General features: G+C 38.8%; 1 protein-coding gene across 1 annotated transcript in view; it reads right to left on the reverse strand.

Annotated features, from left to right (window-relative positions):
- Nucleotides 1-510: 510 nt before the first annotated feature.
- otog (otogelin) overlaps nucleotides 511-17,137 on the reverse strand; it is a 42,162-nt gene continuing 25,535 nt past the window's right edge. The window contains exons 23-55 of the mRNA XM_077229058.1: nucleotides 16,997-17,104; nucleotides 16,604-16,742; nucleotides 16,346-16,480; nucleotides 15,825-15,968; nucleotides 15,578-15,697; nucleotides 14,767-14,883; nucleotides 14,504-14,660; nucleotides 14,031-14,057; nucleotides 13,732-13,899; nucleotides 12,844-13,122; nucleotides 12,620-12,737; nucleotides 12,420-12,499; nucleotides 9,638-12,042; nucleotides 9,345-9,522; nucleotides 9,101-9,249; nucleotides 8,852-8,941; nucleotides 8,534-8,720; nucleotides 8,224-8,444; nucleotides 8,000-8,138; nucleotides 7,676-7,864; nucleotides 7,381-7,590; nucleotides 6,910-7,014; nucleotides 6,720-6,824; nucleotides 6,413-6,514; nucleotides 5,726-5,824; nucleotides 5,503-5,543; nucleotides 5,291-5,366; nucleotides 5,017-5,195; nucleotides 4,834-4,938; nucleotides 4,456-4,575; nucleotides 3,577-3,622; nucleotides 1,687-1,766; nucleotides 511-1,601 (exon numbers count right to left, since the gene is read on the reverse strand). Coding sequence (XP_077085173.1) covers nucleotides 1,401-1,601; nucleotides 1,687-1,766; nucleotides 3,577-3,622; nucleotides 4,456-4,575; nucleotides 4,834-4,938; nucleotides 5,017-5,195; nucleotides 5,291-5,366; nucleotides 5,503-5,543; nucleotides 5,726-5,824; nucleotides 6,413-6,514; nucleotides 6,720-6,824; nucleotides 6,910-7,014; nucleotides 7,381-7,590; nucleotides 7,676-7,864; nucleotides 8,000-8,138; nucleotides 8,224-8,444; nucleotides 8,534-8,720; nucleotides 8,852-8,941; nucleotides 9,101-9,249; nucleotides 9,345-9,522; nucleotides 9,638-12,042; nucleotides 12,420-12,499; nucleotides 12,620-12,737; nucleotides 12,844-13,122; nucleotides 13,732-13,899; nucleotides 14,031-14,057; nucleotides 14,504-14,660; nucleotides 14,767-14,883; nucleotides 15,578-15,697; nucleotides 15,825-15,968; nucleotides 16,346-16,480; nucleotides 16,604-16,742; nucleotides 16,997-17,104 — 6,619 coding nt within the window. The 3' untranslated portion in view covers nucleotides 511-1,400. The remainder of the gene's footprint in view (nucleotides 1,602-1,686; nucleotides 1,767-3,576; nucleotides 3,623-4,455; nucleotides 4,576-4,833; nucleotides 4,939-5,016; nucleotides 5,196-5,290; nucleotides 5,367-5,502; nucleotides 5,544-5,725; nucleotides 5,825-6,412; nucleotides 6,515-6,719; nucleotides 6,825-6,909; nucleotides 7,015-7,380; nucleotides 7,591-7,675; nucleotides 7,865-7,999; nucleotides 8,139-8,223; nucleotides 8,445-8,533; nucleotides 8,721-8,851; nucleotides 8,942-9,100; nucleotides 9,250-9,344; nucleotides 9,523-9,637; nucleotides 12,043-12,419; nucleotides 12,500-12,619; nucleotides 12,738-12,843; nucleotides 13,123-13,731; nucleotides 13,900-14,030; nucleotides 14,058-14,503; nucleotides 14,661-14,766; nucleotides 14,884-15,577; nucleotides 15,698-15,824; nucleotides 15,969-16,345; nucleotides 16,481-16,603; nucleotides 16,743-16,996; nucleotides 17,105-17,137) is intronic.

The raw sequence follows: 17,137 nt of genomic DNA on the forward strand, positions 1-17,137 counted from the left end.
TAGTTAATAAAAATACAGTTGTTCATTGTTTGTTCATGATAGTTCAAAGTACATTAACTAATGTTAACAAATACTACTTTTTTGATTTTAATTATGTATTAGTAAATGCTGAAATTAACATTAACTCAGATTAATAAATGCTGTAGACATATTGTTCATTCTTGGTTAATTAACTAAATTAGTTAACTAATGAACATTTATTGTAAAATGTTGACAAATATCCTAGTGCACAGTTAAATGAGTCGTATATACACCATGCAATATGCTGGAGTTTGGAAAATGATGTCATGACAACAGTGATTGGCTGATGCCACCACATGAAGGCCAGTAGACAAGAAAAAAATATACGCCCATAATAACCTTCCAAAAAAGAATCGGAACTGGAAAACATCTACTGCAATAACATAAAATACTAGTTGATATCCATATTGGCTGTAAAGAAGCATCAGAAGGCTACATGCCTACTTGCACAGCCAGTGAAACTGCTGTTCCTCCACAAGAATGAACCCATTTTCTAAAGATTTTTATTGAAAATGTAAATATACATATATAGTATGGTACAAAAAACTAAGCATATTACGAATGTTGCAATTCTTCAGCAGGTACAATGTTAAACCAAGAACCTAAAAAGGACTCACTCCATAAAATAATTCATTGAGTCTATACAGAGGTATTCATTATGACCGTCCGTTTGCATTTTATATATGCAACATTGCAATACTGTGGTAACACAGATATAAAAACAGGAACTTCACATATTCAGTTTTAAGTCAGTACTAAGTATTTCACAAAAAAAATCTAAAGCTGTTCTTAAAATGTGCCATAGTGTATAAAGCTAATTTATGTTGACTTCGCAATAATTGATATCAGATCACAAAGATAAAAATGTATTTTGCATCCGCTGAAGTGCTTCATAAATCATGTGTAAAAAATCTTGTATTTTGAGTGAAGCAATTGTTCTTATATGGTAATAAATAAATAAAGTGCTCAAAATACAGCATAAGGTAAATTATTCAATAAACATGTGATTGATATATAACTGGTCAAATCACATTATATTCAGATCATTAAGAAGTAACATTACCTGTAGAAAAGCATCTAAATACAATTTGTAAAACTTTATTTCAGCGTTCTCTGTTGTAGAATTCCATATATACAGAACAGGAGCACAAAGCTAGTATCATTACTGTTACCGTTACTGATTCATGTGCTTCCACATTACTTACATATCAAACATGCAGCCATGCAGTTTATACCATTTTCTGAAATATTTGAGAATTCTGATAGAACAAACTATATATTCTGCTCTGGGAAATAGAGAAAAAAGACACTTTACAACACTAGATCTTAACGTTCAAGTTGAATGATAAGTAACACTTCCTGTTGTTATGGTTTAGGGTTTATGACCACTGACAGGAACAGTCGGTAGGTTCCTGTATGGTGTAACTGACCCACGTGGAGTTTCCACTGCAGTAGAGTTGGACTGAACGCCGCTGCAGTCCCATCTCTCTGCAGCACTTACAAAAGCGTGCATATGTGTTGATGTTGTAGTTATAAATACTCGCAGACGGACACTTCCCATCACATGATACTATGTTGACCTGTGAACATGACAGACATAATGTGAGCCCTTTTACAGCCAAACTAGAGCCAAATTATAATAGGTACATTCTGAAATGAACTCACCGGTCTGTTGCTACGGCAATCATTCTTTCTTATTGTCATCCTCACTGTGACTTTCTGACATGACTTCCCGTCCTCTTTACCTATAGCATGAGGGATCAATGAATGACCTTTTTTTTTCATCCTGTGTAGAAGTTCTAATTCATTTAATGAAAAATAACTTCTGCTCTCCCTATGCAAGCATTTTAAGATATGGGGGGGGGGGGGGAAACATTTCTGGTAGATTCTCATTTAATTGTTTGTTATATGCTTGATTTCCTGTTGCTAAGATGATGTTTAAACTATTGAATGGCTTACCGTCAATTTGGGTGATGAAAAGTTATTGAAAACAGTGTATTTCTCAAGAAAATTGCTGGGATACCACTTCAAGAGACGTCGCTGGATGGCTTTGACTCAGGTTATAAAGTAATCTTTGCATTCAGCACGAGCTTGATTATGCATTAGAAAATATTCATTTGTGAAAGTGAAAATAGTGTAATCTTTATGAAAAGGAAGAAGCTGTATGACATTTAAGATCAATTATTAATGTAGACGGCATCAGTAGGCTACATAATAAAGCTATTATTTTAATCTGGTTCAAGACCACAGCTAACCGCAGGATCATTAAATTAATTTTCCAATTCAATAAAAGTGTATACTACGGAGGATAAACAGATTTTTGGTAGATTCTATTAAAAATTAGAATGTACATCCACCTCTAAGATTAAAGGCTTTAACTTTGAAGATTGTAATGACTGTTACTTGTATACCTGACAGTGGAAATACAATTCTTTCCCCACTTAGCTGATAAATAATCACTATAAAACTACTCATCTACTGAAAATATTAAGATCACATGAATTTGGTTGTACTCAAGATCAATGCTTTTCCACCACCTCAAAAGCAAAAAGAAAAAGAAAAAAATACTGAAATGAGCCCCGATACTTGATTTTCCAATAAAAAGTATAGATCAGCAGTGAGAAGAAGCGTTAACGGTTTGAGTAATGTGGCAAAAAAAAGGTGGTATAAATGTATGTAAAAAGTGCTTTGTATTGCTACTGTTGCCATATCACTCAAAACATTACTAAACACCCCATTACCACAAACTACACATACTAGATGATTAGAGGCTACAGCCTAAGCACTCTGAATCATGCAGAGCTACAGAAACTCTCTAACTGGCCACTACCAACAGTACATTGTTGGCAATCAACAATGCACTGCCCGACAGAGCAAAATGGGGAAAGATTTAGTTGCTTCCAAGAAACATCTGGGAGAAAAGTAACTAGAAGTGTACTGCCTTCAATGAGCAGTTATGTTCAAATCTGTTGAGAGTCCTGTATTGTTTGAATAGGGGGAGTACATTGTTGGAATTCAACAATGGTGATGGCGAGCCTTGAGGTCTGATGTTAGTATCAGGTACCTTGTTCACAGTTTGTGCTAACTGTGGGTTTCAAAGGGCTAACAGAGAAGGGGAACAGGGAGTTTGCAGCGCCTGGAGAGATTGTTACAGAACGTTACACTGATGCAAGAAATTAACTTTTTGCTATTGTGTGCATGTCAGTGCTTCTACACAATGCTTTTCTTGTCTGTTCAAGTGAATTCTCGGAAGTGACACCTTTCTATACTGATATGTTTAGGTTTATGAATTTTGCCCTTTACCTTGCTGGTACAGAACAAAAGTTCTGTGTCATATCAATAGAGAACATAAACATAAAACCATCAATAGAGAAAAGAAATAGAGAATCATGTGATACATGAGTATAGCCATGGCACTGTTGTTTTCATTCGGTACATACTGAGTGCAAATGACTTGAGAAAGAAACAGATGTAGCTTTTAAATGGTATTATTGCCCATGTTTCTTGTTATAATAAGAGTAGAGATGAACGAAAGAATGTGACCTCTGTACTCACATGTCTTGCAGCACCCATCCATGTAACTCACAACGGTGCCCCCGATCTAAGACAAGATGAACAGAAGGGACCATTATTTGCTAGACACATTTTGCATAATGACATGTTGTATATCTTTTGGCACAATGGAAGAAGTCATTGAAAGTATTGAAGCACTGTGTAACCACTGACTCTATGTATTAGTCCATGTACATCTCTGTCACTTACATGTGTGGTTTCTCTTTATTTTCAGGGAGCCTTTCTGTTGACTATAAGTAACTTTGCACCTACATGTCTACTAACTCTCATTGGAGTAATAGTAGACTGTTAGTAGACTGGTAGGGTTAGGATTAGAATAAGTTGACATGTAGTTGCAAAGTTATTTATAGACCTTATGTAGCCCCGCCCCTTTTCAGCGCTGCGCTTGTTGTGTTTTGTCCTCTGGTTTGTATTTCCACAGCGATCTTACATATTTATGAATGAACTGCCCATTTTAAAATCTTCCCAGTCTACTGACATATATTAAGACATCTGCTTTAAACATTACAATGCTCGTGATAACTTTCGTCAAACTCTACAATAAGTAAATCCACTTCAAAAGCTAATTACTCTTCGACAGCAATGCCATAGAAATACACAGAGCCACCACTAAAACGGAAGTTCAAAGACAATATTCAAAAGATGGCTGCGCACTTGTTTCTCTGGCGCATAAGGTCTATTAGTCAGTAGAATGTCTGTTGGAGGACCATCACAATAAAGAGTTAGTTGACATGTAGTTGCAAAGTTACTTAAAGTTAACAGAATGTTCAAAAGGGACCATCGAAATAAAGTGTTTGTATGTATCATAGCGGTACCTAATGTATTATTTGGGTTCATGTTTATTAAGGAGAGAGAAATCACCTTCATGCACTCTGTTTCGTTGAAGGGGGGGCAGCTGTAGGGGTGGGAGATGAGCACAGGTCCTGACAGAGTGTCTGTACAGTCATAGCGCACACAGTCAGATACCCAACTTCGCCCTGGCTGGAGAGGAGAACACAGAGAATACGTTCACATCACACCCATTACTCCAGTCTTCAGTGTCACATGATCCTTTAGAAATCTTTCTTATATGCTGATTGGTGCTCCATTATAATCAATTATTATTGATGCTCAATTATGTTAGATACATTTTACAAGTTCTTTTAAATTGTAATATTACTGTCTTTATGATTTTTTTGATCAAATAAATGCAGCATAAGAGACTTCTTTCAAAAACATAAAAAAAAAGGTCAACATCACCTTGTACATAGTTTCAGATCCATTTTCACTCCGGAGCAGGCAAGAAATGTTCTTACACACACCACAGCAGCTGCTGGGGTCTTTAGGAGGGATGTATAGCTGGTACTGTTGAACACATAACACAGTTAGGAGGTATTTTGAGTTTGGCTAGTGTTCGTGTCTTTGTGCATTTAAAATACTCACAGGCTGGCAGCGTGCAGTGCAGTTAGTGCCAGTGGCTTTGAGGACATAGAAACCTGTGGCAGTGTCCAGTGTGTGTGTGCACTGTGTGGTGTAACACACACCCTGATCACGTTGCTCTACCAGTGTCTGCCCCGGCCGCATCACTCCCCGTTCCCCATCCACACACACTGCCTCTCTCACTTTAAATACACAGAGAAAAGCACACATACAAAAATATTGTATTATTTATTTATAATTTATTTTCAGAGCATTTTAGACAGAGGTGTGTTCTCACCACACACAAATCTTTTGCAGGCACATCGGTTTTCTGGATCAGACAGAAACGTTCTGTCTAACTGCATACTTTCCCCCTACAACAAAATACACCTGATATCAGATATGAACCAACCAGTCAAACAAAAGCCTGATCACAAACAAATGACGGAAGAATAAAATGTAAGCAAAATATACATGGTCAGTTGAATATATTCATTTCTGGAGACTCACCAGAGAACATTTAGGACGAAGGATTTTCTCACATGCACATTCTAAGAGAGAGAGGAGCTTTAGTCTTTTCAGAAACACACACACACATTTTGTTTCTTTAGCAGAGTTTAAAAGACACAGACAAGCAACACACGTACTGATGCACTCTCACACCGATATACATGAACAAAGACACTAATGCAAATACTGCTCAACCACATTGTAATGGAGTTGGTGGACTTACCACATGTCTGCGATGGACAACACTGTTCTTGAATCCTTGTGGAAACTACTGCCATGCCAACTGGACATGTGACTTCTAAGCATTGAGAGGTCTCACACACTGGATGCATAAACACACAACTTAGTTACAATAACACTTCACTGTTTCAGTTAATGTGTTTTGAAGGCAATCCTTAGTTTTAAAAATTATTTTGTTTTGTGGAGCTTGAGGGCTGTTTAGGCTACTTGTTCTACTGTGGATATATAATGGTTGTTGGTATTGGTATTTTCCTACTGTTACTGGCTTACTATAAGCTCCACAACATTCTTAAAGGGATAGTTTACCCAAAAAGTAAAATTATTTCATCTTTTACTCCCCCTCAAGTTATTCCAAACCTGTATGAATTTCATTCTTCTGCTGAACACAAAAGAAGATACTTCGATTGATGTCGGTAACCAAATAGCTGACTTCCATAATATATATATTTTTCCGTCCTATGGGAGTCAATGTTTGGTTACCCATATTCTTCAAAATATCTTCTTTTGTTTTATCAGAAGAAATACATTTATACAGGTTTGGAAAAACTTGAGGGTGAGTAAATTTTCATTTTTGGGTGAACTATCCCTTTAACTGCATTTGTTGGCAGAATTTACCACAGAGAAAGAAAAATGTAAATGTCTGTATGTTTAACCATGTATTTGTACTCACAGCAGTGATAAACTGGACAACAGTGCTCTGTGCTGTTTGTGTCCACAATCAGCAGTTCTCCATCTTTACACACTGGAGCTGCCTCAGAACATTTGTCACACACTAACACAATAATAAACACAATTTAAAAAGAAAATCACTTTAAATTTGAATACATTACATGCCTGCCAAATATTAGGCTGGAAGACTTCTAAAGGAGTGGAATGTAAATATATATTGTATAATTTATCACTTTTTGTTCCATAGAGGAAAAAAAGTCAAATGGAATTGGAATGACATGGTTTTAAAATGAATGGTAATGACTTACTGCAGATGTGTGCCAAACAGCAGCTGCCTTCTGCGCGAGTGGCGATCAATGTCTGATCCTCACGACACACAGGAATGTCCAAGACACATTGATCTGGATCGCACTCTGAAAAAGACAATAAAAAAACAGCACTCATACACATGCACAAGTACACAGACTCAAATACACAACAAAATATGTCCAAACTCACCACATAAGTATTCTGGACAGCAGGAGTCCTGCCTATGATATGACACCAGCTTCTCCCCATAATTACAGTCCGTAGGAGCTGCTCCACACATACTCTGATTACAAACTGTCGCAAAACAATTAAGCACGAATTAAACAACCTCATAAAGCATCTGCACTTATTAAGTAATAGTAAAAGAATACAAATTTATTATATACATTAACATGTACAATGCCAAATTGTTTTGGGCAGTTTGAATTTTTTTTGTTATGATAGAGTTATTTGGCTTGAAATTCAACTTCAGAAAGTTTTAGAAATTCCATTACGATGTTCTTTTTGTTGTGGAAAATCTAGTGACTTAAATCATAAAAAGGAAAGAGGCTTTGTCTTATTTTAACGTGATGGATGTACAAGGTATATAGAATATACCATAATTCTGCCCAGCCCTTTTATAGTGAAATAATTAATGTGTGAAATAATTGAATAACAGACCACAGGCTTTGTGAGGGCAGCAGCTGCTGTCATCTGCAAGGTTGACGGTAATCTCTCCTGTACGTGTACATACTGGCTGAGGGATATTACTGCAGTTATACTCCACCGGCACTATGCTGTCGTTCTCACACTTATACATGCAGCAGCCATCAAGGGAAGCTTTCCACACCTCCCCAAGTGCACGTGGGGTTCCAAAACTATCAGTACATGCTGCAAACAAAATCATAACGCAAATTATTAACAACTAAATGCCGTATTAAACAGATACAGTAGAAGAGAAAGACAAGGAGCATACCACACTTGCTGGGTGGAATGCATAGGGCAGAATAGGGCCGATGCAATAGAGTTCCCTCTGGACATACACAGCCCTCTGAAAGGCCCGTGCATTGCTCTGGGACAAACTCAAACTCTTGGTTTGGGCAGGATGGGGCAGTGCAGGTGGGCAGACATGCTTGGTACCGCAGATTTTCTGGGCACATGAATGCTACACAGAAACAAATGCTAGCATTACCGTGAAATACAGCACACATAATACCAATAAATAGCATTTTAACACCCTATACAGCTGTGGAAATCATGTCTACTTAAAGCTGTGTTGATAACCTTGGTAACTACTTACGGCAGAAATCAGAGCTCCTCCATTCCATGCAGATGTTGAATTTGTGGCAGGAAGCAGCATAAGCGGCCAAAGCAACACATGGATTATTCACATACTCCACATCTCTCACCCAAATCTCACAGAACACTGCTGGAGGGACCTGAGCACAAAGACCAGTTAGGCAATGTAGTGTGCATGTGGGTGCAGGTTTGGTATTGGTAGGATGTTCGTGTTGTGTGCCTTACATAAGGATGGCAGATGGTGAAGGTACGGTTGCTCAGCATGCTCATGCACTGAGAGCAGTCGCTCGTGGTGCAGTTGACCTCCCTCCGTCTGCTGTGGCTGACATAGCTGGTGGTGTTGGGAATCTGCCAGCTATCGATGAACACAGCCGGATCCTCTTGCTCAGGCACAACTGAACCGTTAGACAGAGTCAGATCGTTCAGAGCGTTACCATCACAACTACCTGGACAGGGTGACAAAGAGAAACATGTCATTAAAATATGACATGATCATTTTTACAGTCCATATAATCTGTTGTTAATGGATTCGTACCACATAAGCCCATTGTGGAGAGTCTCTTGTTATAGCTGTCCATCTCAATCACCATCATGCCTGTTGTATGAAACCACTGGATCTTCAGACCAGCTGGACTTCGGATTAGATACATGTTTCCTGTGTCCAGAATCTCAAAACCAAACTTCTTAAAACGTGGCTTTGCATACCTGGTGTTCACATACAGCTGAAAAAACAACCCATTGTTTATGTAAACATGCCCGATAACTGGCACGATAATTAATTTTTTTATGTAATTCGTCATCACTAAAAAAAGGTGGCAAGTTTTCCAAGAATTGCGAGCAGATGAATACTCACACGTCTCTGGAGACGATTGATGAGTACTTCGTTGGATTTGTGAGTGATGTTTAAAGCTGCCAGACATAAATTGGTGAAGTTCCACACAAGCTGGAAACAAACAGAATAATATCATGACTTTGATTAAAATATATATATATATATATATATATATATATATATATATATATATATGTAAAGTATATATATAAAGACGTTTTTATATCACTTAAGTTGTGAGGTGCTAATGTGAGGTTGTGCATATCTTACGGTGTAATCTGGTCCAGAACACTCTTGTACCAGGATGCTGATGGTCTCATTGGGAAGTTGAGTCACCACATATAAAGCAGCTTTATAAATCGCAACACTTTTCCCATCGAATGTGATCAGATTAAGATCTGGGAACACTGAACAACGACCTACATGCCAAAATTTAAATACATTTTGATAAAACATCAACAATTGGCAGAATGAAAATGATTATAGCAATGTGTTTAATATGTGTGTTCCTCACATGGGCAGTCCCATCGTGGACAACACTCATCACCATTGACCAGTACAGCAAAGCCAAGCAGACCACAGTTTGGGGGTGTAGGATCATAAGGGCAGCTCTGAGACTTGTTGAAGAGGAGCAACTGGCCACTGACACAAATAAGCTTTGAACATTCATCCACTACCTCTGAATATGGTGACTACAGACACACAAACATAATTTAGTTCAACACATAAATCAGACTTTTGTTAACCAAAATATACAATAACATTTAAAATATATATAAATATAAAGGCATTTTATAATTGACTCACAGTGCATACTCTGCTTGGCTCGACAGCAGTAGTTTTCGGGTCTACATGTATCTGGCTTGTCATCAAGTGCTCTGTTTCTATGGTGTAGGGAAGACTGGTCACTACAGATGAACTCAGCGTTGCTCGGGCAGTGTCTGAGGCAGGTGGCATGGCTGTGACTGTGGTAAGTTCATCCACCAGAGGGCGCTCAGTAGAGGGAATACCACTGGTTACGGAACTACTCTCAGTAACAGAAGAGGAAGTAGGTGGCTGTTTTGAAATGGTAGTCTGAGTAACAACTGATGCCACACTTGGCGTTAGAGTTGTAGTTGTTCCAGTTGACGAGGTCAATGCTGTGGTCTGACCAGATTCAGTTGTGTACTCTGTAAATCCAGAAGTGTATTCAGTGATGTCAGGACTGTGTGTTGTAAGTGTGCTAGAAGAAGCAACAGCGATACTAGAGGAAGTCCTATATGTGGAAACAGTAGTCACTTTATCTGTAGAAATGGTAGAGAGTGTTGTCAATGTCGTCTCATTCCTCGTGGGAGGTGAAATGCTGGTTGTGGCCACAACTCGTGGTGTTTCTCGTCGTGTGGTAGCCACAGCCACCCGTGTAGTCAGGGCTGGTGTGACAAGGGTTGTGAATGTTGGTGTCATTGTAGAAGGAAGGGTGCTGGAAGTCTCATGCACCAGTGTTGATCTCTGGGTTGTCGCAGTAGTTGACAGCACAGCTCTATCTGTGTCAGGTGAAACCCTAGTTGTCTCTGTGACATAATGTATACTAAAAGGTCTAGTTGTAGATGTTTGAGTGGTGGGTATCTCCTTCTCAGCTGCAGTAGATGTCAGCAGAGGTATCTCAGAAGTGACAGTCGTGTCTGTGGTTTTTGTTGGGCCTTGAGATACTGATATTGCGATTGTAGATGGCGAAGCTGGAGAAATCGCAGGCAGTGCAGGTGTGGTGGTCATAGTTGTCGTAGAATAAGGAGGACGAATTGGCGATGTGCTGACTTTGTCTGTAAGGAGAGCAGTGGTGGATACTAAACTCCAGTGAGACACTGTAGGGCCCAATGTAGTAGAAGCAGAGACAACTCTAGAAGTTGTCTTTTCAGTGGGTGACACATGTGATGTGAGCAGTGTTGATGTTTCCTCTGTAGGCGCTGAGGTGAATGGCATGGTGGTGTAGGTGGTAAGTGGGGTCTCTGTTGTCCTGACACTGGTTTGGGATGTCTCTGGAAATACTGATGGAGTTGACGTGGTTTGGATCATTCTCCAATCTGTCTGTAATGTTCTATCAGTTGTTAGAACATCAGGATAAGTATACATAACAGATGTTGACTGATAGGTTGTTTTTGCTGTGGTTTCTGTTGGCACAAATGTAGGAGCTTTAGAGGATACTGTGGTAATGAGGGTTGCTGGAGCAGCTGTGGAGGATGACAGAGTTGTTTTTGAAGTCTCAGGTTGCTCTGAGGTTGATGTTGAAGAAATAAAAGGTGTTGTTCGAGTTGGTGAAGTTGGTGTTTGAAAAGCGGAAATTGTGGATTTCACTGAAATTTGAGTCGTTGATGCTTTAATATCTGTAGGGGAAGTAGAAATGGTAGTGATGTCCAAAGGCTTCTGGGTTTCAGAAGGGCTGTCAGGGGTCTTCAGAGTGTGTAAAGTCGTTGGAAAGGAAAATGTTTCTGTGGTGACAGAGGTACTCGATCCTAATATAGGCATCGTGGTCGATGGTGATGTGAACTTTGTCGTGCTGATGGTTTCAGCAGGAAACTGTGTGCCGCCACTAGAAGTCACAATGGGAGTAGTGGTCTTTTCAGTAGGTGTGAGGATCTCTGAGACTCTAGGTGTCTCAATACTAGTGGTGAGGGGAGTTGACATTTTTACAGTTAGGGAAGTGGCTTCTGTGGAGCTCATGCTGGTCGAGACTGGAAGCACAGGTATAGTGCTTACTCTGGTCTGTTCTTTACCTGAGGTAGACGACAGAACAGGACTAGAAGTAGGCGGTAAGGAGATAGTTGTCGTATGGATCAGTAGTGTTGAAGACTCTGTTGGCCTGCTTGTTGTAGAGGTGCCAGAAAGAGATGCTGAGATAAACGTTGGGCTAGTGTGCAATGTGGTCGAGGAAGTGTGAGTGATGCTTGATGCTTTAGTGGTTCTCTCACTGGAAGCCAGTGGGCTTGGGGAGGAAGAGGATGTTGTTAATGTGGTAATGGTTTCCACCACCTCAGGTCTGAAAGGGGAAGATGTAAGCATTGCAGTGCTTGGCTTGTATGCTGTAGGTATAGTAGCAGTGGCGCTACTCTCTGGCACTGTTGTAGATGAGAGTGACATAGACACCGCTGGGCCACTCAAGGTGTAATGTTCTGAGGATGTTGATGATATGGCAGTGCTGGGTGGTGTGAATGGAGGAACAACAGCAGGCTTAATGCCTAAGCACAAATGCAATATTTATTAGACGCTGCACAAAATAGCTCATTTAAACTGATAAATCTAACTGTGTTATGTTAAGGTAGCTAAACTGGAGCTTGAATTTACTATGGCAATAAAAAAAAAAATTATATTATTTTTACATTGCTACATTGATAATTAGTGGTCTGACTTGTGGTCTGTTTTACTCAAAGATTGTTAGCATTAGAGCTAGTTGAAATAGCATTCACAAACCTGTCACTACCTCATTTGACAATGATTATAGAAGTAAATCCTGAACTTAGCTATAGCATTAATCTCATTTCAACAAAAATAGTTTTGATAGTGTTTTTGTTTTACACCAGATTTAGCAATAGAAGAAGCACAAATAGTAGCTTACAGTCCTCCATATAGACACATCTGTGAGTGACCTCATCTAAAACCATGTGACTTGGACACTGAGGCAGGCATCCCTCAACCCTAAAGAAAGGTTCATGACAGCCACATCACTTAACCATACACTTAAACAATTTAGATAATTGTAGATATTTGCATGAATCAAATGTGTGTGTTTGCATGCATGAATGTGTGTGCTCTTACTTCAGGATGCTGGCACAGCTCAGACCTGACGGGTCACTGCATGTCCTGAAGCATGGACTCACACATGATTCATACCTCCACTGACATCGAGGACCCATTGGATAGTATGGTATGCCACCTGTAGTAAAAATAATGATTTGGGGAAAAATGGGGTAAGCAAGTGATAGACCTAATGTTTCTTTGTGATTTTGACCAAGTTTGCAGATATGTTGCCACATGCTGACCTGTCAGTTTGAAAAGAGTAGCTCGGCGGTATCGATCTGAGTGACTGTATTTCATGAGCTGGAGTCTGGACAGCATGAAATGCAGAAAAAAACCTGGCTTTGCCAGGGACTCCAGCGAATCAAAGCCGGAGATCCAGGTGTCTCTATGAAGAACAAATGTAGCTGCATCCCAGAATGTCTCAGTTTCTTCCCACTTCTGCAGTCTCAGCTGCCCACTGCGCTCTGCTTTTAAGAAGTAGTTGGGTCTGTCTGCCGCCTCAAGTGACACCAGGGATGAGTCTGCAGCATTAACAACACTATCAACTGTATATACATATATACGTACATATACATATAAAAAAATTATAAATCATTTGTTTAAGAAAATAAGTTGGAGGTTTGTGTTTTTTAGATTTTGTCTAAAAATGTGCATGTTTTACTGTACCTTTTTTACTTAAAGTCCCCCCTGTGGTGAAAATCAAGCTTTCAATGTTGTTTATGTCTATGTGGTGTTTTTAATATGCTTTAAGACAAACCATGTGCAAAATCCTAAGTCACCACCATTGCTGAGTATTTTCTCCTTAAAACTGCAATGAACCAAAGACAGTCTCAAAAACACGGTTTGAAGTCGCTGGTGTTTCGTATGTCACAAACTACCTTGTAACCAATCACGTCAACTTGTGATGGTCAACGAGTGGATCTCTGAGCTAGTGTGAGTGAGAGGGGGTGGGGCTAATTTGCATAATCATAGAATCACAAAATGAGGCAAAGGTGTAGAGTTACATTCAAGCTATTTTAAGGAATAAAGCATTTAAATGTGAGTTTTAAGGGATAAAATTAGTGAATACAGGGGGACTTTAAGCATTTTTATATGTTGATTGTGTGCTTTTGACTGACTGACTGACTAACCATGTGTTCTGGCTTTGCTGATGCCTGGCGTCATCATGAACAGCGTCAGGATCTCATCAGTACTGGTCATTTCTCTTTTTGGGAACACCAGTCCAGTTGTCTTATTGGCTGCCAACATTGTTCCTCTCTCTCTGTAGGTCAAAAGCTTCAGTGGCCCTTTCCCTAAAGCTATGAACATGTGCATTCCCACAAACATGCACAATTGTAAAAATTATAACAATATATAGTTTATATAATATAACATATAATATGTATCAGACATGTAGAATGTTATAATCATCACAATATTACAGATTTACCTTTGTTGTAGTATTCACAGTCATAAGCTGTAAGAGGAAGAAGATAGTATTACTCATTATAGCATAAAAATAAAGCATATGATGAAAAACTGTAGTATATATCGCTCAGTTCCTTCTTCCTTCTGACCATCATCGTCTTTTAGAAGAATGTGTGTTCCCCGTAGTTTATTCAGTTATTAGCTATCAGGGTCCAATTCTCACTAAACTATGACTTTTGCCTTAATAAACTCCTAATTACTGCTTATTAATAGTTAGAAAGGTAGTTGTTAAGTTTAGATATTGGGTAGGATCAAGGGATGTAGAATATGGCAATGCAGACATAGAAATTAATATGTCCTTTATAAGTACTAATAAACAGCCAATATCCTAGTAATATACATGCAAATAAGCAACTAGTTAATAGTGAGAATTGGACCCTAAACTAAAGTGTTACCATTATTATTACAATGACTGATGTTAGGAATATCACTTACGGCAGACAGAAGGGGAGCGCCAATCAATGGTGACTCCCTTTTGGCAGCAGCGGTGAGAATATGCTGCAACACTTGTGCAGAAACACTCACAGTCTCCTCCACGGTTGCAGCCACAGGTGTCCACCAGGCAGTTCATATAGAACCATGTGACATCTACCTATAGAGCATGAAAAACCTTTAAACACAGAGACCCTCTCTCATTCACATGTATATTTCGAATTGATGTGAATTTGAGCATCAATGTTCGGGGGTGATCAACTTACCACAGGGTGGCAGACTTGGAACACTTCACCTAGCAAAATCCCACACTGTCTTTTTGCAAAGGGCTCTCGAAGAGGATTCAGATTGCAGGGGTGCCTTATATCAGGACTGTTCACACACTGATGGGACATGCAATCACAAACAGACAGTCATTCTACAGTGTTTGATTTGGAGCTACCGCCAGATTTGAGACATTCAGAAGGGCAAAATCAAATGTTTAGTCATCTACAAACAATTTGAATTAAATAAAAGTGAGTATTCATGTTTTGCATACACTACAAGTTAAAAGTTTGGAATACTTATGATTTATTTTAATGTTTTTCAAAGACTTCTCTTATGCTCACTAAGGTGCTTACTAAAGAAACATTTTTTATTACATTTGCACTTATATTTCTTATCAATATTAAAAACAATTTTGCTTCTTAATATTTTTGTGAAAACAGTCATACAGTATAATTTAAAGGTTTTGGGTATGTAAGATTTTTTTAAATTAAATGAATGCTTTTTAATTGAGCAAGGATGTATATTAGAATGATTTCTGAAGGATCTGAAGTAATGACTGCTGAAAATTCAGCTTGGCCTTTAGGAATAAACTGCATTTTAATATTCAATTAGAACACATTTTAAATTGTAATAATATTTCACAATATTCCTATTTTTACTGTACTTTTTGATCCAATAAATGCAGCCTTGGTAAGCATGAGATACATCATTCAAAAACAAACAAACAAACAAACAAACAAACAAACAAATAATCGTAATTATTCCAAACATTTGACTGGTGTTGTATGTGTGTTTATCTGTTTGTCATGCCTCTGCTGCTGTCCAGCTGTTGCCAAACTCCTGTGGTGTTGATGAGTCGATGTTTTCTGGTGTTCTCATTTCATTCGCTGTCTTCTGATCAAAGTTCCCACAAAGACCAGTAAGCTTGCCCTAAAAATATCATGAACACACAAATACAAACTTGTAAGGTAATCCAAATTCTGCAAATTAACGATTTGCTACTCAAAACTACAAGTTTACACCAGCAACACATTCACCTCTTTATGTGTGTTTTTACCTGCCAGCGTGGTCCAGCTTGTATATGTACGGTGGTTTTTCTGTCCCACAGCACTGTGAGGTCTTCCCCAAGCAGATGCACAATGGTGTAGTATCCTGCTTGCCAGATATATACTTTCTGCCTGTCAATCACACTGGATGGATTCTGCACATGAACCAAATCCGCAGATTATTATCAACCAGATTATCGTTATCATTTCACACCAAACCAATGTATCAGGAAACATAAGTTACAGATGCAGCACTAGCAAAACTATATCACCACTATGATGCAATTGCACTATCATTCCTTCCTTGCATTAAAAATATATTTCTCCAAAGTATATTCACCAATACCCAGGGGTCGTAGGAACGACCTGAAAGTGGGTGGGGCATATTATAAACCTCCTGAATAATTATTAGGGCATCAACTGTAGGCATTGCTTTTAATTCTAGCATAATTAGAATATGTTTATGTGTAACAACAGTAAGGTTTTATGACAGGTTTTGGAGAGAGTGAATGGGACAGAAAAGTTCACTTACAGGTTTGCCGGTGTCATCATCAAACACAATGAACGAACGACCCACAGAGATGAGGAGAGATTTCCTGCAGATCACACCACTCTCAAAGCAGTCAACATTTTCTGCTGTGACAGTCATCATTGCATCTAACGAGCTCTGACGCACACACAGGAGCACACATTAGTATTCAACTACAATACGTATGCAAACACATGCAGTCATTTTGTCTTTTGATAAGAGTGAGTTATGGGTTATCTGGATCTGTTGCACAAAGCTCACCTTGACTAAGTACACCTTGCATGCACCAATATAATCAAATAGGAGCCCATCAAACGTTCGGTAGTGGCGATCTCCATAAGTAGTGCACATTGACGGACATGGGCGAAACTCACACTGGAACGTGCCATGCTGACACACACTGCAAAACATTCACACTCAGATCCTAAAAACAGTTTCACTACACATTATCTCTCTCTCTCTCTCTCTCTGGAAAATGTCACTGTGTTACGTATAATTGTTTTCCAAGCATTCTTAATCTAAATCAATGAATTTAACAAAATTCAAGTGACCACATGATCTTTGATATAAGTAGTTGAAAATGTAGTATAGCAGCAGCTGACTGATGTAAAGACATGAATGAAATGCACAGAAATTGACTTAATGTAAACTCACCACTGATGGCATGGGGACGATACTCTGTCTCCTGGATAATATTCTTTCCCTTTCCACAAACACGGACATGCACGTGGCTCAAAACACTCATCACCATGCTTGAGGAGCCTGAAATTAACAAATGCACATACTGAAACAGCG

Source organism: Siphateles boraxobius, unplaced genomic scaffold (genome assembly GCF_051911475.1).
Source record: "Siphateles boraxobius isolate OS27281-9 unplaced genomic scaffold, OSU_SipBor_1 130, whole genome shotgun sequence".
Taxonomy (NCBI): Eukaryota; Metazoa; Chordata; class Actinopteri; order Cypriniformes; family Leuciscidae; genus Siphateles; species Siphateles boraxobius.